This window comes from Canis lupus, chromosome X (genome assembly GCF_003254725.2).
Source record: "Canis lupus dingo isolate Sandy chromosome X, ASM325472v2, whole genome shotgun sequence".
Classification (NCBI taxonomy): Eukaryota; Metazoa; Chordata; class Mammalia; order Carnivora; family Canidae; genus Canis; species Canis lupus.
The window spans coordinates 35598910-35626846 of NC_064281.1; the positions used below are offsets into that span (position 1 = coordinate 35598910).

Consider the following 27937-nt stretch of genomic DNA (forward strand, 5'->3'; position numbering starts at 1 on the left):
TATATACAACTTGAGTGCTGTTCAAATTGAAATATGCTATGTTTTCTTTGGTTTTTCAATAGGCAGGGAAACATGAAGCCATTGTGAAGAATGTACATGATCTACTGGCAAAGTTAGCATGGGATTTTTCTCCTGAACAGCTTGATCATCTTTTTGATTGCTTTAAGGTAATAGCATCGTAAAGTAATGCCACTTCATTTTAATAAAATTATTAGAGCTATGAGTTGTTCTTAGACAATACATACTTGAGAAATTTTCTGGTGTGAAGGAATTGGTCTTTTTTTTTTTCCAGTTAGCACTTAATGTTCATTTTTATTATAATAGGTCCTCATAAATAAGTAATCTTTCAAACTCAGGTTGTGAGTTTGGATTCCTTTCCCCTAGCAATTTGAATTTTTTTTTATAGATTCTGGTGCACTGTAGGACTTCAGGGAAGGATGATTGGTTGCAATAAAAAATAGTGTCAATAAAAGGGATTACCAATAGCTTGATATTTTGGGGTGATATGCGCAGACAAATCAAAATGTAATTCATAAGGTAGCCCAAGAGCCCTTACAGTGATATCTGTGTTAGTACCATCTGCATTTTTTAAGGCCGTATTGTGTAGCGGTTTCTTTATAGTTGCTAGTACCAGGTTTTTTTTTTAAGGCCGTATTGTGTAGCGGTTTCTTTATAGTTGCTAGTACCAGGTTTGTAAAAAAACACGATTGATGAATTTGTGGATTAAGAATATATAACTTTAGGGCAATAACAGTGCTCATGAAGGATGTTCTATTAGCAACTGGCATTAGATGATAAAAGGTATCTTGTTTAAAATTAGTTACACTGCCTGCTGGTGGAAACATAAGTTGCTACAACCGTCTTGGATATAGAATGATATTTCTTAAAAAGTGGAGGATTCTCATGACTCATTAGTTTGACTTCTGAATATATCCTCTAGAGAAACTCACGTATAAGTGCACCGGGATATATGTTTAACATTTGTAGCAAAATTATTTGTAATAGCCAGCAAGAAAATTGCTATGTAGAATGGATAAACTGTATAATGTTCCTACAATTTAAACACTTCACAACAGTGAGAAAGAGCAAATTTGAGCATTTCAGCCACGTGGATAAGTCTAATAAAGTTGAAAAAAGGAATAAAATTACACAAGAATTCATATACCTTGATTGCATAACATAGACTTCAGAAATAGACCAGCTAGCTTCTAGAGTCTTGCTTACCAGGTTATTTTTGACCTGTGTAGTAAGTTACACGGGTGTTGACATTATGTAGATTATGTATACATTTATACCTTTCTTGGTGTGTATTTCACAATTGAAGGGAAAAAAATGTGAGTTATTGGCTTGTGCCTCAGACCAGTTAAACTTGAATTGCTTGTTATGGTGCCTGGGAGCCTGTATTTTAAGCAACATTTTCAGCTGAATCTTAAGCACATTAAAGTTGTAAATAATTGCCTTATGGAAAAATTCAGTTTGAAATCTATCAAAGGCAGCTGGGGAAATAATAGAATCTATTATCATGGGTATTCTAAAGTTAATTGCCATTCAGTTTTAATCTTGAGATGACTTCCGAAGTGGCACAGTGCACGTTGACCAAGATGGCCATGATGGGAAAAGGAAAGAAAGAGGTCAAATGTACAGCCTCCTGAACCCTCCTCTTCTAAGGATGGTCTAAATACAACAGTAGTCTAAATACAAACATGGTTCCATTATTTTTATCCCCTTTGGCCTAGCAGGTATTTACTATGCACAGGTTATTTGGTCGTAAGCACTGTTTTCTAAGGTGTCGCAACTTTTTACAAAAGATGATTCAAAGGAAGCATGAAGTCCAGGTCATGCCTTGTAGTTCTTTATAAACTGGAAGCAAGTGATTTCAGACTTGTCGATTAGTCTTAGGTATTTGCCTAGTTTAGTTTCAAGTAAGTCTTTGTTCTTCAAAACATTTATACTATTGTACAGTCCCATCAAGATTTTCACATCCTAGCCAGCAGTTGTTTTGTCAGAATTCTTGATTTGTGACCATCTGCTTGGTATGAAATATCTCATTGTGGTATAGCTGCTTATATCCTTGATCACTAATGAGGTTGAACATCTTTTCGTATGTTTCTATTCTTTATTTTGTTGTGAAAACCCTATTGAAGTTTTTTGACTAATATTTCCTTATTGGGTGGTTATTTTCTTAGTGGTTTGTAGGAGTTCTTGGCATTCTCAGTGATAGTCCTTATCAATTCAAGTATCACAAATAATTTCTCCCAGTTGTTGTCTTTTTTCCTCCCCTTATGGTGGCTTCCCCTGAATAGGTGTTCTTAATTGATTCTCCTTTTCATACGTCATTATTTTTGTATATATCCCTCAGAGATGAGTATATGAAGAAAAAGTTCATACTATTATCATACCTAAAAAAAAAAAACCCTAATAATTCTGTAGTACTGTCAAATAGTATTAAAATTCTTCTTTATTGTTTTTTAAAAAATAGTATTAAAATTCTAATGGTCTCAGATCATTATTTTTGAAATTTGTTTGAAAAGGTATTCATACTTTGTAATTGGTTGTATACGTCATTAAAGTCTTTTTTGAATCTACAGTTTCTCCCTTTATTCCTTAAAGAAACTGGATTGATTATTGTGTTTTATATCAGTAGTATGAAATTTAGGCCTGTGGGTTTTTTTTTTTTCCCCTTTTCCTAGAATACATCAGAGGTGGTCATGTGCTCTTTATTCAGGAGGCATGTAATGCCTAGTGAACCTGTCTTTTTAAGATGTTCTTAATTGTAATGTCTAGTACTTGAGATGTTATCCTGTAGAGTTTTCATATTTCTTTCATAATTTTGAGGGGTTAGAAGGAATTACAAGTTTGCATTAAAGTTGTCTTCCGGGATCCCTGGGTGGCGCAGCGGTTTAGCGCCTGCCTTTGGCCCAGGGCGTGATCCCGGAGACCCGGGATCGAATCCCACGTCGGGCTCCCGGTGCATGGAGCCTGCTTCTCCCTCTGCCTGTGTCTCTGCCTCTCTCTCTCTCTCTCTCACTGCGTGCCTATCATAAATAAAAAATAAAAAAAAATTAAAAAAAAATTGTCTTCCAAGATATCCCATATTTATCAAAATGTAAATGGTTGTGTGTAATGATTCCATTGAAAGGATCTCCTATAATTAACGTAGTTATCCTTCTGTTGCTTGCCATTAGGTTGATTTCACATTATTTTCTAATAAACACTCATCAGCAGCTTAATACATACAGCTTTTCTCATACTGTTTAGCAACAGCCCTGGCCTTTACCCATTTGATGCCTTCATCACTTACAACCTACCCCACGTGAATTGTATAATGGCATTTTAAAAAAATACCATTTTGAGGTTTTTTTTTTTTTGTTCCCCCCATTGTAGAGATTGTATTTTTTTAAGCTTTTATTTATTTGAGAGAGAAAGAGAGCACAAATGGAGGAATAGCAGAGGGAGAAGGAGAAAGACTCCTCCCTAAGCCAGGACCCCAGCATCATGACCTGAACTGAAAGCAGACACTTGACTGGCTGAGCCACCCAGGCTCCCCTTATTATGGAGATTTTAAATGAGTATTATTATCTTCTATATTGAAATAGCACCAAATTATTTTTACAAACGTTAGAAATTGTTTTTATTGGTTAATAACAGACTTAATAGAATATTTTGTTCTCATGTGTAGTGCACAGTGCTCTCATCAGCTTTTTAAATTTATGAAAATCTTTGTATATCAGGTTGTGTTTATCAAGTTTTAGTATAATTTTTCTATTTATTAGAGAGCACACAAGTGGGCTGGGATAGGGGCAGAAGGACAAGCAGACTTCCTGCTGAGTGGGGAGTCCGGCCTAGGCCTGGATACCACAAGCCTGAGATTATGACCTAAGCTTAGGTATTTAAATAGAGATTTTTTTTTTTTTGTCTTCTTGTTTAATTCTGCTCTTATTTCTCATCTATCACCAGAATAATTCTGTGCTCAGCTGTGTTGTTTTTCCAGTGAATATATTTAATCCCATGACACTTAATTTAATTACTGATGGGTGAATTTGTTGTTTTCATGTCATTTAAATTTTTTTTTCTAGGCCAGTTGGACAAATGCAAGTAAAAAGCAACGTGAAAAGCTTCTTGAGCTGATACGTCGCCTTGCAGAAGATGATAAAGATGGTGTGATGGCACACAAAGTGTTGAACCTACTGTGGAATCTGGCCCACAGTGATGATGTACCTGTGGATATCATGGACCTGGCTCTCAGTGCCCACATAAAAATACTTGATTATAGTTGCTCACAGGTAAGGTGTGCCCCCTTGCTCACTTTTTTTGACCTTCACCTTCATTCTCAGGATGGCTTAGATAACGAATAGTTCCACATCTTTCCAACGTTGTTATTTTTAAAATGATCCTCAAGAAGTGACTTATTTTCTTCATGTAAGTCTGCCTTATGTTAGGTCTCTGTCAAAATTTTGTGTATCATCTAGAAAAGCATTTTAGTTTCCTTGGGAGAAAGTATTTTAAAAAGCAGTTTATGGGGGATCCGTGGGTGGCTCAGCGGTTTGGCGCCTGCCTTAGGCCCAGGGCGCGATCCTGGAGTCCCGGGATCGAGTTCTGCGTCGGGCTCCTGGCACAGAGCCTGCTTCTCCCTCTGCCTGTGTCTCTGCGTGCCTCTCTCTCTCTCTCTCATAAATAAATAAAATCTTTAAAAAAAATAAAAAGCAGTTTATGTAGTGGTATCATTGTTGGTGCATGGTGCTGAAATACCAGTTTTAAATAGATCATAAGATATTAAAGCTGATGCGGGATGTTAGAGGTAAGAATTTGGGTTTTCTTTGCTCACAGGGAAGTTAAGAAAAATTAATAGAATGTTCTAAATAGTAAAACATTTTGAGCCCTGCCTGTGGGCAAATCACACAACAGCTTCCCTGCATTCTAACTTGTAGCATGTTAGCTGTTGTGTGATTTGCTGTTGACCCAGGGTAAAATTAAAATTGCTGTTAACTAATTTTCCGCTTGTTAAAACTGTTGCTACACCAATGAACTGAAATTCCGTTGAGAGCTAAATAAATAAGTTCAAGTAGGTGTATGTGATTCAGATGCCCTTTTTTTTTCTAGCTAATCACAGTTCCGTAAGTATTTAGTATATCAAATACTACTAACAGTCTTCAACAGAGATCACACACACACACACAAAGTAATCCAAACTTCAAGTTCTTAGTGCAGAAACCTGCATTTCTGCTTACTATTAATTTAGGGGAAGGAGTAAATAATGTTTGAGAAGTGAGTATCATATTTGCAATAATTCTGAGTTTATAATATTTTCATAACTACTTTTCTTTTATCTCTTTGTGTATATGTCCGTATTTCCTTATTTTGATTTTCAGTGAAAATTTTTTAACTTAGTTGCCATACCATTATTTTCTTGGTAAAAAAGAAATTTTCAGTGTCCCTCACCATGCTAAACAATCCCATATAGAATAACAATTGGATTATATGTTATTGCTGAATTTTATTATATGGTAGCATCCTTTGAAACATTGGATAATATTGTTTTGCTTTTTGTAGTTATGGTAGTAAATGTGAAATGAAAATGTATTTTGTGCTGCGTTTTATTACTGTTAATCTCATTTCTGCAATTATTACATTTGTTATGATCTTTTAAGAAAAGCCCTATTTTGTCATTGGAGGTGGAATTTTCCTGAGTGTGTGGCCTATCTCTAAAACAGTGAAATTGTTTGTTTAAGGATCGTGACACACAGAAGATCCAGTGGATAGATCGCTTTATAGAAGAGCTTCGTACGAATGACAAATGGGTAATTCCTGCACTGAAACAAATTAGAGAAATTTGTAGTTTGTTTGGTGAAGCCCCTCAAAATTTGAGGTAAGGCTTTTAACAGAAAATTTCAATATTTTTATTTTTATATTTTATTGAAAGAAATAGCATTCTCACTTGGTAAAAGCAAATTTGTCAAAAGAAAGAGTGGGAGGTTGACAGGCAAAGTGAAGGGTTAATTTGGAACAAAAGAAGATTCCTGTATCATATCCACATGTTGATTTTATTTATGAAGAAATAAGCCACAATTAAATTATAAGCATCAGAATCAGCAGTATTCTATATTACTCATGCAAGATAACAAGATACGGTTTTGTTTTTTAATTGATTGTAGCTAAATTTCTATTAGTGGTATGTATTTATTTATATATAGGAGTCTTTAAATACATCATTTTACATGCCGAATTCTGGTTACTAAAATAATTTGTCCTGGTGTTTTCTTTCTATAAGAGTTATAACAGATAATGTGAAAAGTTAAAAATAATATGCAGAGGGAGAGCCTAGGTGTAGTACAAAGCATATTTATAGTGGGGACAGGATTCCTGAGTATGACCCTTGTGTCTGAGCAGTCATATCATCTTTAAAGATTTATGAATTGAAAGAAATGTGTTTTTCTTATATGTAAATTAGATGATCGCCAAGATCCTTTGCAGCTCTAGATTATTAAGATTATGCCCAAGACCGTAAGGCTGTATATATTTTGGTTTCAATGGTTCAGCTTTGTCTCATTTTTTTCCCCAAAAGCTTGAAAAAATATGAAATTAGTAAAGCTATAGGGATAAACTGGAGAAAATCCAGATATATATCTTATTAAGAGTAACATTTCTTTGAGGGACATATTTTGATTTTTTTGGCCTTTTTGCCTTTTTCAAATGTATGTATTTGTTGGCAGATAAAGTAGTTTACATACTCTTCCAGGGTACAGTGACTTCATCTCCACTAGAATAGTAAAGACTGAGAGTTTATTGGTTTCAGTGAATGTAGTAGAAAAGGTTGGAAAGGAGCTAGCTATCTTTCTGGTAATGTGGGCAAATATGGCTATACACCAACTGTCCCAGAATGTACCTCGAATGGCTAATAAAATTTTACAGAAAGCATTTTCTTTGATCAAATTCCTTACTATTAGAGCATAATCCTTGTAGTGCAAGTCTTGAAAGGATTATGTTCTTATTTCATAATTCTGGAAATAATCACATAAACTTACACAGGTGCTTTAGTACTACTGTAGTATAGGAGTAGAAAATGGTTGTTGAGGTAGATATCCATGTGGTGAGATGGGAGAATATTGATGCATAGTTTCTGTGTAAGTAAGAATAATGGAATAAATATCTTAGTTTTTGAGGCATTATTTTCTTTTAAATTACTTGATATTGTTATTTAAAAGTAAACGGCCAAGATTGCAATTCTGTCATGAAGAAAACCATTCTAAGCTTTTTAATTAGTAGCTAAGAATTTAGATTGTATAAGCTCTTTTGATTACAACAGAGTTTAATTGCCTAATTATATTGTTAAGTTCTTCTCGTTTCAGTCAAACTCAGCGAAGTCCCCATGTATTTTATCGCCATGACTTAATCAATCAACTTCAGCACAATCATGCCCTAGTTACTTTGGTAGCAGAAAACCTTGCAACTTATATGGAAAGCATGAGGCTGTATGCTAGAGGTATGTTTTGCAAGCTCACATGAAATAACAGCAACTTTCCAGCATTTTTTAAATCAAATTACCTCAAAAATGGACAACACAAGTATTTTAAAAGATGGAAGATAATTGGTCTTATTATTTTTTATTTTTTTATATAATTGGTCTTATTAACTGTTCCTTTATGAGCTTATGTTCCTTTTTATGCTCAGTTCTTACCCACCCTAAATCCCAAGCCAGCATTTTAAAGCTTTCTTTAGTTCTTGCCTTCCCCATTCTCCTTGTTAAATTGATTTCTTTCTCTTCTGTGGGAGTTCCGCCTTTCTATACTATGTATAATTGGTATTACCTTCTTTGGGAATGTACTTGACTCACTCTCAGCTTTGGTTCGTTAACTACCATCACCTTTATTATTTTATGAAAATGTGTGTTGTCTATGTCTATTCTTGTATATATTATAGTTCCTTTATAATCCTAAGTCCTTATTTTATAAGAGTTTCAGACTTTGAAACAAGAGTTTCACTCTTTTCATATGAATTGGAAAATTCACACAAATAATGATATGAAGCTACAAGAATCCACGTGTTTATGTTGGTTTTCAAAGTGCAAATTTGTTTAAATTTGTTAGTTTCCTGAGGTTTCAACAGCTGGTTTTTAAGTTCCTGCCATATGTGGAACTCTGCCTCAGTACTCTTTTTTGCCCTCTGACGGTTGTGTCTATGCTAGAGTAAGGATGGGTTTCTAGTAACATTCCACGGTCTTTTAGGCCCAATGTTGTTCGCATGGCCAAAGAAAGAAAACTTGATACTACCACTGCTAGAAATAGAACTGAACATAATGGGTACTGAACATATTACTGATTTAACATGTTACATTACATAAGAGTCTACAGAAACCAGTAGTCCTATATTAGATATAATATTTCTAATAGTATTTGAAGAGTAGATTAAACTCTTGGCATTCTTGAATAAAATCCCAAGATGCTTGTAAATCATAGGATTTGCTTAACATAGGATATATATATTTCCATCTAAAATTCAGATAAATATAATGGAAAAATTAAGCAGCTCTTCAGATATGCCTACGATTGTGTTGATTCCTTTGTCCTTCCTTTACCCTCCCTCAGGGCCAACTGAGTTCTCCAAGGCTGTAGATTGTAGAGCTAGATAAGCAATCTAAGCATCGGGTGGTTGATAGGCACCAGGCAACGATCTTCTATAGTTTCAGGCCTCAGTTCATTCTAAGCAGCATGATAAGACAATCAGAGCATGTGACCATGTGATTTATGTTCTGTACCAAATGCAGCCAAAATCAGAGAAGCACAAGAGGTTTCCACATAATATACCCAATCAGTCAAGCATCTAGGCTCAATTTAACATAATGCAGATTCTTTGTTTTGGCCTCATCTCTCCTTGCTGGCACAAAGTTCTCAGAAACACCATTGTAGGCCTTCCCCCAAAATGCAGCCATATAAATCATGTGTGCTGAGATACAATTTTTATTTACTTCATTGTGTGTTTCAGTTCTTTTCATTGCCAGAAGTTGAATACTATGTTGTCGGGACAGTCACGTAATGCTGATGCATGTGCAGTTCAGCCTTACTAGAGTTCTCAGCTTTGTTTTAGTCAAATTTTACATGAGTCATTGCCTCATCTCAATTTTATTGTCACAAGAAGGTTTTCAGTCTTCAGTTTTCCCTCCTTAAATTGTAGCTCCATAAGAGGTATGATTCTTCATACAAGTTTGATTGTCTAGATTTGAAAATGACCAAAATATATTAGGTTTATGACCTTGGGCAAGTTATGTATACTAGAACAATGCACAGCACATTATAAACTCTTAGATTTTTGTTATTGATGGTCCCCTGAATTCATTGACACACCTTGTGTTTCTTGTAACTTTGATAACTTCTTCCTTTATTACAGTACTCTTCTGATTAATACCGAATGGTTGGTCTACAGATCCTTAAATATGGGTTTAAAACTAGTGAAATTCTCCTGTTAAACTTTCTGCAGTATTAAGTCACTTCTGTGATAACATCAGCCACCAACTTCCGAATTTGGAATTCTGAAGTAAATTATAGGTTTTATCTCTGTATAATAGAAGTATTCCATAGATTTCATTTGGTATAAACCTACTATTCGCAGGATAACATCAAGATTCCACAATTTTCTGATACTTTTAATTTTGGTTAACTATTATATCAGTATTACATATTTATCCTACCCATATTTCATCTCCACTAGCACCTTTAGTTTTGGAATAAGACATTTTTACAGTAGTAGGGGCAGCTGATTCTACCTCCCTTTTTAATATTATTTAGATAAAGTAATGAATTTATTAAAATTCTCTCCAATATTTACTCCTGTGTTCTTACTAATAGTGCCTTCAGACACTGGTGCTTACTGGTCATCCTTTAAAAGTTTTTTAGTACACACAAAGTAGAAGGACCACTTTTAATCTTCACTCAACATTTTGCCTCATTGGTAGGGTAGTCATTGTATTGACTTGAACACGTATTGATCATTTTATTTACCACTTTTTCTGCTTTCTGGATAGAGTTGTAGAACTTAATCTTCATTGTATATCGTACTTTTGCATTCTGTTTTCCAAGGACAGCTACTTCTTTGACATCTTCTGAATCTCTTACATCCAGTACTGGTGATTCTTAGGAACATTTTTCCCCATAAAAGATTGTTTCATGAGTGTCATTCACCAACAGTGCTCTGTGTTAGGGTTGTAACGTCTTCTAGACGTTCTCCGCTGTGGCTCATTCCTACACATCAGTCATGAAATACAGTTAGGTCTGTGTGGGCTCTTTCTGATTTTTTAAAAAATTGAGTCTTCGTTTTATAAATAGCTTATACTTTTCTGGAGTAATGGTTATTTCCATGACTGGTTGTATGAAAAGTATGTAAGATGGGCCTCCAGCATCGTATTTTAGAAAGTTAGAAAGGGTTTAAAGAATTTTGTTAAAGGCTGCCTGAGTGGCTTGGTCAGTTGATCATCCTCGTCGGACTCTTGATTTTACACTCTTGATTATGGCTCGAGTCATCAGGGTCATAAGATTAGAGTCTTGCCTTGGGTTCTGCACTCAGCAGGGAGTCTGTTAGAGATTCTCTCTTCCTCTGTCCATCCTCCAAGTTGCGAAGCACATTCTCTCTCTCTCTAATTAAAAAAAAAAAAGTAGTTGACATTTCGAAAACAAATAGGAGCCAGCTCTTACTGGCCAAAATTAGGTCTAAGTAAATAATAAAAATAACTAAACCCATTAAATAAGCTACAGACCCCTAAGTCCATGCTGTTAGAAAGTATCAACGAATATATATATAGAACATGCGGTGATGATTAAAAAAAAAAAAAAAACATGGGATGAGGGGTTTTAACTTTTTGAATGGTGGGAGTAAGATGCTCAGTGGACCTTATTTTTTTTCTTTTAAAGATGATTTATTTTACAGAGAGCATGCAAAGGGCAGGTGGGGGAGAGGGAGAATCTCATGCGACTAACCACTGAGCATGCAGCCCAACACACGGCTTGATCTCACAACCCTAAGTGAGCTGAAATCAAGAGTCAGATGATCAACCAACTGAGGCACCCCTCAGTGGACCTTCTCTTTAACAAAACAACCATTTTGCTGAAGAAAAGTTTTTAAATAATCATTGAAAGTACCTGGAAATGATTCTAAGGGGATACAGAAAATGGTGAAATAATTATTCAAGAAAATCTCTTGAGAAGAACAAGAAGAGTCTGTAGCATTTGAGCTACAACTTTCTCTCTCTACAGCTGCCAGTCCAGGGCTGTGGTTCCACCATAAGAGGGGCATAAGATTGGAGCTTATTATCTTCCCCAGTTAATGTTTTACAGAAGTTCTGTTCTAAGGCAGTCATGTTAAGAAAACAGAGACTCCCTTATCCTGCTCAGTGTCTACTCGTAGGTCTAAAGCTTTGCTTTAGTCATGGCAGTCTGAGAATACTGAAGCTCCGATTACTCCCATTGCAGTTTGCTATGTCATAAGATACAAATTCTGTGCCTAGGGAGCCAGACTGAGAAAATCGGGTATTTCCGTTTCCCATGCACCAGCACCCCTCAACAGAGCCAGAGGTATTTCTCTTGGAGAAGCTGCTTGCTATGTTGTCACCAATTCCTGTGCAGTAGCACAGAGGTTCTGCCCAGAGGGAGAGACAGGCTGTGAGGATGAAGAGTTCAGTTAGGCCTGAAGGGGTTGACCTTATTTGGACCAGATCATGACTTCTTAAAAGCATTATTAAAAGCAGTGGAAATTTTGGTGAAGAGCAATTAAGAGGGAGCTGATAGTACTCCTACTAACCAATGAAACTGCAGAGCAATAAAAAATTTAACAGAGATTTAGATAAGGAGACAGTCAAGATGAGCCCACCTGGGAGCACAGTCAGCCATAGGCTGTCACAAATGTTCTGCACATGCATTAGATTGTACCCACTCAGAAGCAATTAGAGGAAGACATGGACAACTTGAAAACATTCTTCAGTCCACATGCCAATCTATCGGGAAAGGTGGTAAGCTTCACTGGCTCAAGGACTTAAATTCAACTTCTGACCAGTGGGTGAATTATAAGCTACCATGACACCTGAGGCAATTCCTAGGAATCTAGGCTTAAAAGTAAAATTGTATCCCTTTTAGAAGTAAAAGGAATAAAACCTATTCCTTATAGTCAGAAACACTGTGTTTCATGCCTAAGACCACCCTCATGAATTATTGGGAAGAAAACCTCCCACCTACTACTAGCCCTTGACTGAATGTGAGACAAAAACTACTTGAACTACAATGATAGTATCCAAGCCATACTTCATCCACTGGTAAAGGGTAATAATTTAACTAGCCAAGGGGATTTAATTACAGCCTTTGGCCACTAAGGGGCTAGTGCTGAACCAAGAACAATCTACAGGTGGCAAGGCTGAAAGGTAAAAACAAGGAGAAACACTGTGGATGATATCGACTTCTTAGAGTTAGTTCACCCTAGTCACTAAACAACCAAGGAAACAACAACAACAACTCAGGGAGTGAGTGGGTGGTGTCAGTATTCAGGTTGCTACTAACTGTTAAATACCCAGATTTCCACCAAAAAAAAAAAATTTAAAGGTGTCACCCATACATACACAGACCATAGAAACTGCCTCTGAAAAGGCCCATATGGTAGATTCTGTAGACAAAGACTTGAAAGAAGTTATTGCAATATGCTCAAGGAGCTGTGTGAACTTGTCTAAAGAATTAAAGGGAAGTATCATGATAGTTTTCGTTGAGAATAGCAATAACAAAATAGTCTTTTCTTAAAAAGAGAATCAAATGGAAATTCTGGAGTTAAAAACTATAGTACCCAAAATGAAAAATTTGCCTCAAGGGCTGAACAGATTTGAGCTGAAAGAAGAATCAATCTCTCAACTTGAAGATTGGGCAATAGAAATTATACAATCTGAAGAACAGTGAAGAAGGGATAAAGAAAAATGGAGTCTTCGAGAAATACAGGACAGCAGGGATCCCTGGGTGGCACAGCGGTTTGGCGCCTGCCTTTGGCCCAGGGCGTGATCCTGGAGACCTGGGATCGAATCCCACGTCGGGCTCCTGGTGCATGGAGCCTACTTCTCCCTCTGCCTATGTCTCTGCCTCTCTCTCTCTCTCTCTCTCTCTCTCTCTCTCTCTGTGTGTGACTATCATAAATAAATAAAAATTAAAAAAAAAAAAGAAATACAGGACAGCATTAAAAGAGTACCAACCTACATGTAATGAGAGTATGGGGGTTGGGGAGATGCCTGGGTGGCTCAGTGGTTGAACATCTGCCTTCAGCTCAGGGGGTGATGCTAGGGTCCTAGGATGGAGTACCGCATCAGGTTCCCCGCAGGGAGCCTGCTTCTCCCTCTGCCTATGTTTCTGCCTCGTGCTCTCTCTCTCTCTCTCTCTCTTTTTCATGAATAAATAAATAAAATCTTAAAAAAATAATGAGTGTGCTGGAAGGATACGCGGGGAGAGAATAGAGACCAGAAAAGGACATAATCACTGAAGACTTCTAGATTTCAGTGAGAGACAGACCTTAAACCACACAAGAACCTTAAAGAATTCCAAGTAAGTTAAAATTAGACCTGGATGCAGGCACATCATAGTTGTAAGAAATTTTGAAGGAAGTAAAAGAAAACTGACTTCACAAGGAAACCTCTATAAAATTAACAACTTCTTTTTTAGAACACTGGAGACCAGGAGGCATTAGGATAATTTACGTGAAGTGATGGGGCAGTGGAGGGACCTAAGAATCAAACCTATCTTTAAAAAATAAAGGCAAAATAAAGACATTCCCAGATAAATACTGAGAATTTATTGTTAGCAGACTTGCCCTGCAAGAAATACTAAAGGGAGTAATTAGGCTGACAGTAAGTAACACCAGACAGTAATTCAAAGCCCGGGGGGGGGGTGGGGGGGTGGAGGGGGGAGAATACAGGCATACCTTGTTTTATTGCTCTTTAAAGATAATTGTATACTTTACAAATTGAAGGTTTGTGACAAGTCTGCATCAAGCAATTCTATCGCTGCTATTTTTCCAGTAACATTTGCTCACTTCATGTCTCTCACATTTTAGTAATTCTCACAGTATTTCAGACTCTTTCATTGTACTTGTTAAGGTGAACTGTGATGATTATGACTTGCCAAATGCTCAGATGATTAGTATTTTTTAGCGATAAATTGTTTTTAAATTAAGGTATTTGCATTGTTTTTTAAGACTAATGCTTCTGCTTAGTTGATTCTAATACAGAATAACTTTCAGATGCACTGGAAAGCCAAGAACTTCATTTGACTCACTTTATTGCAATACTTGCTTTGTTTTGGGGGCCTGGAACCAAACTTGTAATATCTCCAAAGTATGCCTGTCAAACTTTAGAACACCGTAAACCAGTAATCCGTATATCACAAGTATCTTTGGAATACTCTCCAGCAACAGCTATTGTACATTTGTAAGTGTAAATAGAATATTCTGCAGGACAGACCGTATTCTGGGCCATCAGCAAGCCTTAATAACCTAAAGTTTTGAAATCTTATAAGGTAGGGGTTTTGTCCACAATTGAATTAAACTATAAATAAAAAAGGAAATTGGTGATTTCACAAGTATGTGTTTAAGTATATGCTCAAAGAACAGGTCAGGGAAGCAATGATATCTGTGAAATGAGAATATACTGAGATGAATGAAAACAAAATCCCAAAATATGGGGAAAGTTACTAAGAAATTTGTACCTCCAAATGTTTATTATAAAAAAGAAAGTTAGAAAATCCGTAACTTTCAGAAACTAGAAAAGAGCAAACTAAACCCAAAGAAGAAAGGAAGAAAATAATGAAGATTATTAGAGGGGAAATCAAGATAAGAGAGAGTAAATCAATGAAACTGAAAGTTAGATTTTTGAAAAGATCAGCAAAATTGACAAAACTTGAGCTAGGCTAAGAAAATAAGACTCAATTATGAAAAATCAGAAGTGAGAGGATACCATTAGTGATCTTAGGGACAAACATGAGAATACCAAATTACTGAAATTGAAGGAATTGTTAAAAAGTTGAATAGACTCCTATCAAGTAAAAAGAGTGTATTAATAACCAAGCAAATTAGCACAAAGAAATTCCAGGACCATATGGTTTCGTTAGTGAATTTTGCTGAACAGTTAAAGAAGAATTACTACTGGACCTTCTAAATCTTCCCAAAAAATTAAGGAACACTCCTTCTATGAAGCTTATTACCCTGATGCCAATATAATACAAAGACATCAGAAAACTATAGACCAATATCCTTTGAGTATAGATTCAACCCCCTCCCCCTAAGAAATAAGTAAACCAAATTTAACAACATACTGTAAAGGATTATGGAGGCGCCTTGCTGACTCAGTCAAAAGAGCATGCAACTCTTGATTTTGAGCTTTGAGTTCAAGCCCCACATTGGATGTGGAGAATACTTAAGAATTTTAAAAAAGAAAAAGATTATTTATTGTAACTAATTGGAATGTATCTCTGGAACAAAGTTGGTTTGATGCCATTGTGATACATCATATTAATAAAGGATCAAAACTTAGGTTAATCTTGTACATGAAGGAAAGGCGTTTGACAAAATTCAACACCTTTCATTTTTTTTTTTTAACACCTTTCATTTTGAAATCATTCAACAAAGTAGGAATAGACGGTATCAACCTGATAAAGGATATCTCAAAGATCTCCGTTAATCTCACTTAATGGTGGAAAACTGGCTGCTTTCCCCTTAGCATCAAGAGTGAGACTAAGATGTCCATGCTAGTCCTCCTATTTAACGTTCTGTGGCAGTGCTGGCCTGAGCAACAAGGCAAGAAAAATAAACATCCACATTGGAAAAAGCATAACTTATCACAGAAAACATCTGTATATAGAAATCCTAAGGAAATCCCTAAAATTTATCAAAACTAGATTACAGGGGATCCCTGGGTGGCGCAGCGGTTTGGCGCCTGCCTTTGGCCCAGGGCGCGATCCTGGAGATCCGGGATCGAATCCCACGTCGGGCTCCCGGTGCATGGAGCCTGCTTCTCCCTCTGCCTGTGTCTCTGCCTCTCTCTCTCTCTCTCTGTGACTATCATAAATAAAATTAAAAAAAAAAAAACTAGATTACAGGAATTAAGATCACTATATAAATGTCATTTGTATATCTGCATGCTCAACAAAAATGAACCTGAAAATTAAATAATTTTATTTATAATAGCTTTATAAAAATGAAACATTTAAGAATGAATTGAACCAAAAGTATAAAACGTGTATTACTATTTTTTAAAGAAATCTCTGCACCCAGTATGTGACTCAAATACACAACCCTGAGATCAAGAGTCTCACACTCCACTAAGCCAGCTAAGCTGCCCCCAAAACTTGTACATTTATTTTTTTTAAAGATTTTATTTATTCATGAGAGAGAAGCAGAGACCTAGGCAGGGAGCCCGATGAAGGACTCGATCCCGGGACTCCAGGATCATGTGCTGGTCTGAAGGCAGATTTGACCATCTGCTAAGCCACCCAGGTGTCCCAAAACTTGTACATATTAAACTACAGAATAATATTGTTGAAAGAAGTTAAAGATCTAAATGGAGAGACAGACCAGGTTCACCGAATTGGAACAGTTAAAATTGTTAAGGTCACAGCACTCTGCAAGTTGATCTATAGATTTAACACAATCCCTATAGAAATCCAAACTTTCTTTTTATAGAAGTTGGCATGCTGATCCCAGAAATGGATAGCCAAGACGGTCTTGATGAAAACTAAAGTTGGCTGACCTATAATACTTTCTGATCTCAAAACTTAATGCAAAATAACCATAATCAAGACAGTGTGGTACTGACATCAGAATAGATTATGCATCAGTGGAATGTAATTAATAGAAATAAATCGTTAAATTTATTGCTGATAATGGAGTTAAAAATGGATCATCTTTGACTACTAACAAATCACAGTATTTAGACTGAACAAGAAAAACCACCAACTATCCTGTTGATGTTCTGACAACCCAAACCCAAAAGCTGTTCTGTAGCTAAGTGTAATGTCTCTCTCTTCCTATTTAGCATTGATGGATCTTCTTACTTCTTGACTTTTCTTAATTATTGTTTGATATTCGTTAAGCATTTTCAAAGTTTTTCCTGTGTTCAGTTTCCTAGTTTTTTGTTGTTACTGTTTTTTTTAAAGTAGGCTCCATGCCCACTGTGGAGCTCAAATTTAGGTCCCCAAGATCAAGAGTCACATGTTCTACCACGTGAGCCAGCCAGGCATCCAGGATCCTAGTTATTGATAAATTCCTGGTATGTAAATAAAAAAGGGGTGGGGATACTAAACGTAGTATAAAAGTTCGGTAAGAAGCAAGACACTTATATAGTCTGCAGGTCTCTCCCCACTAATTACTTATAGATTATTAAAAGAAAAATGGTAACTTTATAGTGTAGTAACTTACTGGAACCATATTAACCAAGTGATGAAAGTTAACTTTAGTACTGTATATAAGTATTAATTTGACAATTGTAATGTTATATTAGCAAGTGTCTTCATTATTTGGAAATACTTGAGTATTCAGGGGTGAAGAGCAATGTCTTCAACTGAAATAATTTAGGAAAATTTTATATATGTAGCAACTAATGAAGCAAATGGGTCAGGTTGTCAGCAACTGGTGAATGGGGTGAAGGTGATAAAGGAATTCTTACATTCTTTTTAAAACTTAAGGTTGAAATTACTAAAATTTAAAATTTCCCCTACAAAAGAACATGGTAAGTAAATAAAGCTATGCATAAACTACTTGTTAACGTTTTTTAAAAGGCAACTGAAGTCCATTGATTATTCAAATACCTAAGCACATATTCTTTGATAAGGAAAATTTTGGGGTGCCTGGGTGGCTCAGTCAGTTAAGCATCCAACTCTTGATATCAGCTCAGGTTATGAACTTGTGATTGAGAGATCTGGCCCCATGTTGAGCTGCTCCATGCTGGGTGTGGAGCCTGTTCAAGATGCTCTGTCATCTTTCCTCTGTCCCTCCCCCCTTCTCTTTCTCCCTCTTTAAAAAAAAAAAAAAAAAAAATCTACATAGTTGATTAGAATTTGATATTCTGGGGCAGCCCAGGTGGCTCAGCAGTTTAGCGCCGCCTTCAGCCCAGGGCATGATCCTGGAGACCCAGGATTAAGTCCCACGTTGGCCTTCCTGCATGGAGTCTGCTTCTCCCTCTGCCTGTGTCTTTGCCTCTCTCTGTATGTCTCTCATGAGTAAATAAATAAAATCTTTAAAAAATAAAAAAAATAAAGTCCTCAGCCCTAATGAAATTGACTTTCAAGGATGTAGAGAGTATGTGTTTAGGACTACTTCTGAAAGGTCTCATATAATTAGTATTCTGTGGTGGTAGCACACGTACCATAAAGTCCATGATCTGGTAATAATTGATCAGTAATTAATACTAAAGAGAAATCACACAATTTCTCATTCCTCCATAACTTGGTACAACTTTCTGGAAGAAGGGTCAGTGATTTTCTCATGGTTGATGGCATTATCAGGGAATTTGCTTCATGTCTCTTTTAGTGCCATTTCCATGTCATGCTGCTTTTTCCCATTAAATCAAATTGGTGATTTCACAGTACGAAAGCCACCGTCCATGGTATTTTTAGGACAGTAAGTCCTTTTTAAGATGTTTTGCTGTGGTCTTTCATAGCAAATACTGAGGCTTTTCCATCCATTGTATACTGTAATGGAAGTAAAACCAAAGAATTTGATAGCATTCTTTTTCTCTTCTTTTTTTTTTTTTTTGAAGATTTATTCATTTGAGAGAGCGCAATCATAAGTAGGAGGAGAGGGAGAGAATCTCAAGCAGACTCCATCCACACTGAGCACAGAGCCCAACATGGGGCTGAATCCCACAACCTCGACAACTGACCTGAGCCAGAACCAAGAGTCAGACTCTCAACCTACTGGTCCTCCTAGGCACCCTCTTTTTCTTTTATTTGATTTTTAAAGCTTTTTATTTGTTAATTTGTAGAGAGAAAACTCATGTGCAGTCGAGTGGGGGGAGGGACAGAGGGAGAGACTCTGAGCTGATCAAGGAGTCTGAGGCTGGGCTCAGTCCCAGCTCCCTGAGATCAAGACCTGAGCTGAAATCAAGAGTCAGTTGTTTAACTGACTAAGCCACCCAGGCTCCCTTTTTTTTTTTTTTTAAAAGAAAGAATTTACAGATTAAGTTAGGTTTAGTGACCCATACCTATACACATGGTTATGATGGAGAGGTAGGTTTTCTTGAATTTCTGAGACGTTCTAGACTTACAACAAGCTATTGCTTATTGCTGATAACTATGATAACTTAGTTACAGAATAGCATCTTGTGTTACCCTTGTGTCAATAGGTAAAAATTGACAATATATACTTTTTATATAACTTTTTTTCTCTATGAAGACAGTTTTCAGTATAACAGGAAATCGGAAAAATTTTGTCATGGTAGTTCATGTTCACAGACCACTCAGGTCAATTTTAGGCTATAAACAAAAATTGCTTCGTTGTGTATAAAGATAGTGCAGATAGGCTATGAAGAATTATTTTTGACAGCATGTTTAACACTTTTTTTTTTTTTGGTTATGTAAAAAGTTCGTATTTTAGGGAAAATAGATGGGTAGAAACCATCAATAATTAGTAAACATTAGTTTGCCTTTTAATAAAGAATTAATGACATTTCAACGGACTTAATTACCTTTGGTTAAAGCCAGCAGTGGATATCCATGTGTATAATGCGTGATTTTTTTAATTTGTAGATCATGAAGACTATGACCCACAAACTGTGAGGCTGGGAAGTAGATATAGTCATGTGCAAGAAGTCCAGGAACGGCTTAACTTCCTTAGGTTTGTTTTAAACCATCAATGTTGCTCTCTTTAAGACACAGATAAAGAATGCTTAGTTAATGTGCTGTATAGTTAAGTCTTTTTTAGGTGACCTTTCGCCTGCCACATTTAATTTTCTCACAAGGAAATGATTACCTAAAAGTCAAAGGTCATTTCCCTATGTGTTTATGATGTAATACTTTGAAATTATTGGCTAAGTTTTAACTTTTCAATGTTTGAAGAGAACACATTTTAAGATTTTTGTATATACTTTTGTCCTTCTTATTTGTTTTTGCTAAAAATAAGTTTAATGATTAAATTTCTGTATTTTGACACAACCTGCTGGAGAACTCTACTGACCTTAGTACTGGTATCCTAGACCATAAGGAAATGGAGACAAAGGGCTATTGGCTCAACACCTCAAAAGAGTGGTTTGCATCCACTGCTGCCTGGTTTATTCTAGCAGTGGCTGACAAAGGAGATTTGAATGTGGGAATAACATTATTCTGATGGGGATGAGGCAAAGAGGTTGATCCCTTTTGGCCAAAGCTAAATTTGTCCCAGCCTGAATTTGAATTTGCTCAGTGATAATTATTTTTTAATGATTATACACCTAACAGATTTGAAATTGTTAAAAAAATTTTATGATCGGTTTCTTGTGAATTCAGAAACCACGTACTATAGAGGTGCTTATTCAGTTTCTAAGTGTGCCAAGAGAAATGCCCAAATTGTCAATGTTTTGAGAAATCTATTGCATTTATTATTTTGATACATTGGGGGATTTTCTCCTGAGCTGAGTTAATTATGGACTTGTTTATTGAACTATGTGTTTATTTACTGGGAAACATTTATATAAATAGTAATTTTTTTATATAAATAGTTAAATAATTATCTTAACTTGAAAAACTTCAGCCACCAGATTTTAAGAAATTTGGCTTTTGTTGAAAATGAAATGTTTTTTTCTGTGTGTGTTTTGATTTTTAACCACCTGGATAGAAGCTCCTACCTCTCCAGATCGAGAATCACTGCCTTAGTGAGCCACTGTTACTGATTGGTGTGTGTTGTATCCCTTAGGTTTCCTAGAACAGAAAAATGGTTATGAGTTCTACTATCTTCATGTTTGGAATCACAGGATCTGTTCTACTCCATACTCTATTAGTACCTATGTACATGACCTATAGCAACACAGGGGAAAAGAATCTTAACTTTACTTACTGTATTACTTGGTCTATGTTAAACACTTCACATTTAATCCTCATAACCATGCAGAAGGCAGGTATTCTCCCCATTTGATTAAAAAGAAAATGGAGATCGGCATGGATTAAACTAGCTTCTTTGAAATCTCACAGCCAATATTGACTGGCGTTGTGCTGCTGCTCTAGATCTGACTACAAGGACTATGCTCTTTATATTAGGCAGTGATTTTTGTAAATCTGTCTTGGATCCTTAGGGCTTCTAAGGAGTTTCCTTCAAGATTTCTAAACAAGCAATGGAGATCTGATCCCCATTTCTCCTTTCTTTCCTCCTTCCAACAACTGGGGCAGCCCCACTTGTATTTTATACATTGGACTTTGAAATGGAATTTTTGCTTGAAGAAAGTTTTCTGCTATTGTATTTAAAAACAACAAGCTTGAAAAAAAAATGCATGTTACCATGGAGGACATTTTATATCATCCGTAAATTAGAGGTAACAGGGTTAGGTAGGACTAGGTGCTAGAAATCTTAAAGCTCAGCAATTCTTTTAAAACATCAAAGAACCTAGGATTGGGATCCCAAAATACTTAGAAATAATGAGGGAACCCACTGACATGAAATACATTCACTTTACTCCTTTACTAGGTGTGGAACCATTGTTAAGTAAGCTAGAAATTCTGTGCTATAATTCAGAATAAACTGAAGTTTTCTCTTTTCCTGTTATTCACTGATAGGGCAGACAGGGTGGGTGGAGGAATGCTAAAAGAAATACAGAGTTCATAGAAGAGACTGTAGCTGTAACAAAATTCACCTTCATTGTCTTAACCAACATTCACAAAATGAAAAAGACCCCAGAGAGCATCACTGAATCATTGATAAGCATCCTATTAAAGATTGGCAGAGAAAGTAAAATCCTATGTAGTCTGTTCTGTTCAGTGTGGCCAGGTATGGAGTAATGCGTATTAGAACATCAGAAAGCATTAAAACTTAAAGAAATTTTGATTTAAATTAATGAAATGGTTGTCTATGAAAGTCACTTGGAGATCACCTCATTTTCCGATGATGCTATAGAAGCGGAATGGTAAAACTCAACCCATTAAATAAAGTTTTGCAATGACTGGTTTCAAAAACCAAACTGCTTAATAAGTTCAGAAAACAAATCTTTATTTGGTTTAGGCCATCACCTAATGGAGTTCCTGGCACATTCAGGGCGTCCAATATATGCTTATTCAATGAATAAATTAATACCAAATTATTTAGTTATTTTTACTATAAAACAAAAATTGAGAAAGAAGTTTGGTAAGATGTCAATAAGAACTGACATCGTTTTACCTGTAAAAGTAGAATTGTGACAGATTATTCCTGCACTTATTGATAGTTTGCCTTTCATGGTAAAAATTATATAGATCTAATTGCTCATTTTTTGTTTTTCCAAGATTTTTATTGAAGGATGGCCAACTGTGGCTGTGTGCTCCTCAGGCAAAGCAAATATGGAAATGCTTAGCAGAAAATGCAGTGTACCTTTGTGATCGTGAAGCCTGTTTTAAGTGGTATTCCAAGTTGATGGGGGATGAACCAGATTTGGATCCTGATATTAATAAAGACTTCTTTGAAAGTAATGTGCTTCAACTTGATCCTTCCCTATTAACTGAAAATGGAATGAAATGTTTTGAGCGATTCTTCAAAGCTGTGAATTGTCGAGAAGGAAAACTAGTAGCAAAAAGGAGAGCATATATGATGGATGATTTGGAGTTAATAGGATTAGACTACCTTTGGAGGGTAAGTGAAAAGTGGAAACTTGATAAACACTCTTACTGATGAGATTTTGCAAATAGCTAAGGGGTCACGATTTTGCATATTAATTATGTACATCTGCTGTCCTGGTGCTCTCCCCAGTAGGTAGTATAGTTCATCTTTATCTTACAGGGTCATTTGTCATTAGGGTTTTTTCTCTCCCTTCCACCAACCCCCGCAATTGATGATCTTTTTGTCCCAGCTTCAAATCTGTCCATTCCAGATGTGTTTAGAAATATACTGACCATACAAATTCTTCATGCCTCTCTATGGAAGTTAACTGTTCTTTCCTTTTTTCATTCAGTATAGATCTGTTCTCATTTGGTGTTAATTTTGTGTTATTCATGCAATGCTAAAACAGGACAGAAAAGAAGACTACTTAGAATGGATTACAAACGTATACTTTATTGGCACTGTTTTAACGTGTGATGTTTTTAAACACTTTAGGGAGTAAAATATTACCGTCTGTTTAATTTTTCCACCTTTTTTAGTACTAATATGTATATATGTTCTTTAATTGAGATTAAATTGACACATTATATTTCAGGTGTACAACATGATTTCATATTTGTATATAGTGAAATGATCAGTAAGCCTAATTTTTTTTCCAGTAAGCCTAATTAATTAACATCCATCATCACCACATATCATTAGAATTTTTTTCTTGTGATGAAAAAAAGTCTTGACAGCAACTTTCAAGCATGCAGTGCAATATGATTAACTATAGTCACCATGTTGTACATTACATCTTCAGTACTTACTTTATATGTGGAAGTTTGTATCTCTTGGCCACCTTCACCCATTTTGTCCGTCCCTTCCTTGCCTCTGGTAACCACCAGTCTGTATCTGAATTCAGTGTTTTCTTTTTAGATACCACATACAAATGAGATCATACAATATTTGTCTTTCTCTAAACTTACGCATTTAGCATAATGGCCTCAAGGTTTGTCCGCATCGCGGCAATATAGTAGTAATTATTATTTCTATCTTTGAAAATATAACCATTCGCGGCAGTTTATATTGTTTTTTGGATATACTTTTCTGCAAACCATGGACTGCTTACTGTGTCATTCAGTTATTCAGACTTTTTCATTAAATGGTTTTCAACATTTTCAAACAGCCAGAACCCTTTTTAAAAATAAAAATTTATACAGTACTCCAAAATATAAAACTAGTTAGAGAAGAAAGAACCTTTCTTTTGGGGCGAGGAGTTCATCTATTTATTCATGAGAGAGAGAGAGAGAGAGAGAGAGGAACAGACACAGGCAGAGGGAGAAGCAGGCTTCACGCAGGGAACCCGATGTGGGACTCTATGTGGGACTCCATCCCAGGTCTCCAGGGTCACACCCTGGGCCGAAGGGGGCGCCAAACCGCTGAGTGATCCGGGCTGCCCAGCCTTCCCTCTTTTTTTTTTTTTTTTTAATTTTTATCTATTTATGATAGTCACACAGAGAGAGAGAGAGAGGTAAAGACATAGGCAGAGGGAGAAGCAGGCTCCATGCTCCGGGAGCCCAACGTGGGATTAGATCCCGGGTCTCCAGGATCGCGCCCTGGGCCAAAGGCAGGCGCCAAACAGCTGTGCCACCCAGGGATCCCCAGCCTTCCCTCTTCTGAAGCCTACATAGAGGTCAACCTTAAATCACTTCCTCAACCCCCTAGAGTTCTGCACATAGTTTGAAGGCCCTCAGCAGAATTAGATGAGTGAGGGGATCCCTTGGTGGCTCAGCAGTTGAGCGCCTGCCTTCGGCCAAGGGTGTGATCCTAGAGTCCTGGGATGGAGTCCCACATCGGGCTCCCTGCATGGAACCTGCTTCTCCCTCTGCCTGTGTCTCTGTGTCTCTCATAAATAAATGAATGAAATCTTTAAAAAAAAAAAAAAAATGAATGATAAAGATCTATAGAAATGGAAGTTGTAGGACAGCTCTTTTTGCTAAATTATTTTTTATATGTATTTCTTTTTAAATAATTTGAATTTCTCCTTCAGTGTCTGACACTTGGTTACCAAGGTGTCAATTTACAGGGTTAATAACTGGTCAAAGCGTATTTTGTTGTTAGTAATATGTGCCTTCCATTCTTAAACAAATTGCTTTATTCAAAGACTAGAATTTTGCATTTTATTACTCTTTTTTTGGTCTATTTTCTCACTTAATTTTACTTGATTTACTTGATTATCAAATATATCCCCAAATTATAGAGTACAGTGTTGAAAATAACCGAGGGAATAGTTTGAAATGTCCAACTAAAATATTTCATGAAAGTTATTTACACTTGAATCTGTTTGAACCTAGGTTGTGATTCAAAGTAATGATGATATTGCCAGCAGAGCTATAGATCTCCTTAAAGAGATATATACAAACCTTGGTCCGAGGCTACAGGTCAATCAGGTGAGGATTGACATCCACTAAAACTTCCACAAATTAGAATTCTGATTAAAGAACTCTATCGCTTAAAAGAATTTTTTCTTCAATTCTGAAATAACTAAATTGTTTTGTTTCAACTCCTTTTAAAAACATAGCAAAAGGGGCACCTGGGTGGCTCATTTGGTTGAGCATCTGACTCTTGATCTCAGGGTCGTGAGTTCAACCCTTGTGTTGCTCCATGTTGGGCATGGAGACTATTTTAAAAATCCATCGATCTATCTAAAATATTTAGTCTGTATCTCCATTAGATAAAATGCTGTCCAAATGAATCTTGATAATTATGTGAAGTGATTATTTTGCGTATAATTATGGCATGAGATTTCAACTGAATTTATTTTGATTCTACAACCTACTCTGAAGTTCATACTTGTTAACTTACATAACCATAGCTTCCATTGACAAAACATAGTATGTTTTATTATCAGTATAGACTTTGGTGAAATATGATTGCAGTTGAGAGCTATCTTTAAAGTAGTTATTTCCATCTTTAATTGAATTATTGTTTTTATGTGTATTTTTTTTTTTTTTTTTTTTTTTTTTTTTACATTTTAAAGCATCTTGGACTGTCTTTATTTGGCCCATTATTTGTAGGTGGTGATCCACGAAGACTTCATTCAGTCTTGCTTTGATCGTTTGAAAGCCTCTTATGACACGTTGTGTGTCTTGGATGGTGACAAAGACAGTATTAATTGTGCAAGGCAGGAAGCTGTTCGAATGGTTCGTGTATTAACTGTATTAAGGGAGTACATAAATGAATGTGACAGTGATTATCACGAGGAAAGAACAATTCTACCTATGTCAAGGTTTGTGAATAACTGATCCACTTATTATTTGGTATTTCTTAGACCTTTTTTTTTTTTTTCAGGATACAGTTTTTGCTTGTTGTTTTGTTAGAGCATTAAGTTTAGTTTTCTTTCTCTCTCTCTCTCTCTCTCTTTTTGCCGTTGACTTTTGTACCTGTTAAGTGTTCCCAAGGATCAGTATGCAGTTGAAGTATTTTGATGCCATTCGTTTATATAATAAATTGCACAAGAGATTGGAGAATAATTGGAAAAAACTCTTAAGAGCTGCTTTTAACAGCTGATATAGCAAGAAATACTTCCAAATGATCTGTTTATAGAATGAATGCTATCATTATTTAAGAGTTTTCCTTGCTCATTCTAAAATTATATAAAGTTGCTTCTTGAATATAATTTTTAGTTGTATCTTACCTATAACAAGATATTATCAAATATTATTTGGGGTGTGAAGTTTGAAAAGAACAATTTTTCAGAAAAACTTTCCATCTTTGCATTTTTGTTAATAATATCAAGCTAAAGTTTATCTTTCACATATAAAAATAGCCTTAATGGGGGATCCCTGGATGGCTCAGGGGTTTAGCGCCTGCCTTTGGCCCAGGGCGTGATCCTGGAGTCCCGGGATTGAGTCCCACGTCAGGCTCCCTGCAAGGAGCCTGCTTCTCCCTCTGCCTATGTCTTCTTTCTCTCTCTCTCTCTCTCTCTCTCTCTCTCTGCCTTTCATGAATAAATAAAAATCTTTAAAAAAAAAAAAAGTCTTAATGAGTTGCACTTTTATGACATTAAAATAAGAGTATTAACTCAGATCTCTGATTTAATTTCTTTAGACATCTCATTTTCTGCAAGTATAGGTACAAGAATAACTGGAAAATGATTGTTGTATTTTGAAGATCACTTAAAATATTTGTAATTAAAAGGCAATATATTTTGATTTTCAAGGTCCTAAAAATAAGTATCCTTAATTCGCTTTCTCTTTTTTAATAAGAAAATATTCAACATTAAATACCTAGCTTAATTTTCCTTGCAAGAAGATAATAAAAATCTGCTAAGATTTTTTTTTTTTCCCCCCTCCAGAGCTTTCCGTGGTAAACACCTCTCTTTTATAGTTCGATTTCCAAACCAGGGCAGACAAGTTGATGACTTGGATGTGTGGTCTCATACAAATGATACGATTGGTTCAGTACGACGATATATTCTCAATCGTATTAAAGCCAATGTAGCCCATACAAAAATTGAGCTCTTTGTAGGCGGTGAACTGATAGATCCTGCAGATGACAGAAAGTTGATCGGACAATTAAACTTAAAAGATAAATCGGTAAGTATCTATGATTACCAAACTTTTCAAGAATGTCAAATTGAGACTATTTTTTCATTTCACTGGTAAACATTTCACTCCATAAATGTTTTTTATTATTTATTATTTTTTTATTGGAGTTCAATTTGCCAGCATATAGCATGACACCCAGTGCTCATCCTGCCAAGTGTCCCCCTCAGTGCCCGTTACCCAGTCACCCCAACCCCACCCGCCCACCTCCCTTTCCACTACTCTTTGTTCATTTCCCAGAGTTAGGTGTGTCTCATGTTTTCTCATCCTCACTGATATTTTCACTCATTTTCTCTCCTTTCCCTTTATTCCCTTTCATTAATTTTTATATTCCCCAAATGAATGAGACCATATAATGTTTGTCCTTCTCCTATTGACTTATTTCACTCTGCATAATACCCTCCAGTTCCATCCACGTTGAAACAAATGGTGGGTATTTGTTGTTTCTGGCTGAGTAATATTCCATTGTATACATATACAATGTATACATATGCATGTACAATCTTTATCCACTCATCTTTCAGTGGACACTGAGGCTCCTTCCACATTTTGGCTATTGTGGACATTGCTGCTATAAAATTGGGGTGCAGGTGTTC

General features: G+C 36.0%; 1 protein-coding gene across 6 annotated transcripts in view; it reads left to right on the forward strand.

Moving 5' to 3' along the window:
• The window catches only part of USP9X (ubiquitin specific peptidase 9 X-linked), a 485115-nt gene that overhangs the window by 391283 nt on the left and 65895 nt on the right, over positions 1-27937 (forward strand). For 4 of the 6 annotated variants that reach the window (XM_049107421.1, XM_025468828.3, XM_025468827.3 and 1 more), the window contains 9 exons: positions 63-167; positions 4077-4283; positions 5730-5866; positions 7332-7480; positions 19746-19833; positions 22443-22785; positions 25089-25184; positions 25812-26023; positions 27092-27332. In XM_049107421.1, the coding sequence (XP_048963378.1) occupies positions 63-167; positions 4077-4283; positions 5730-5866; positions 7332-7480; positions 19746-19833; positions 22443-22785; positions 25089-25184; positions 25812-26023; positions 27092-27332 (1578 nt within the window). The remainder of the gene's footprint in view (positions 1-62; positions 168-4076; positions 4284-5729; positions 5867-7331; positions 7481-19745; positions 19834-22442; positions 22786-25088; positions 25185-25811; positions 26024-27091; positions 27333-27937) is intronic. The other 2 variants (XM_049107422.1, XM_025468829.3) reach the window with 1 other exon arrangement.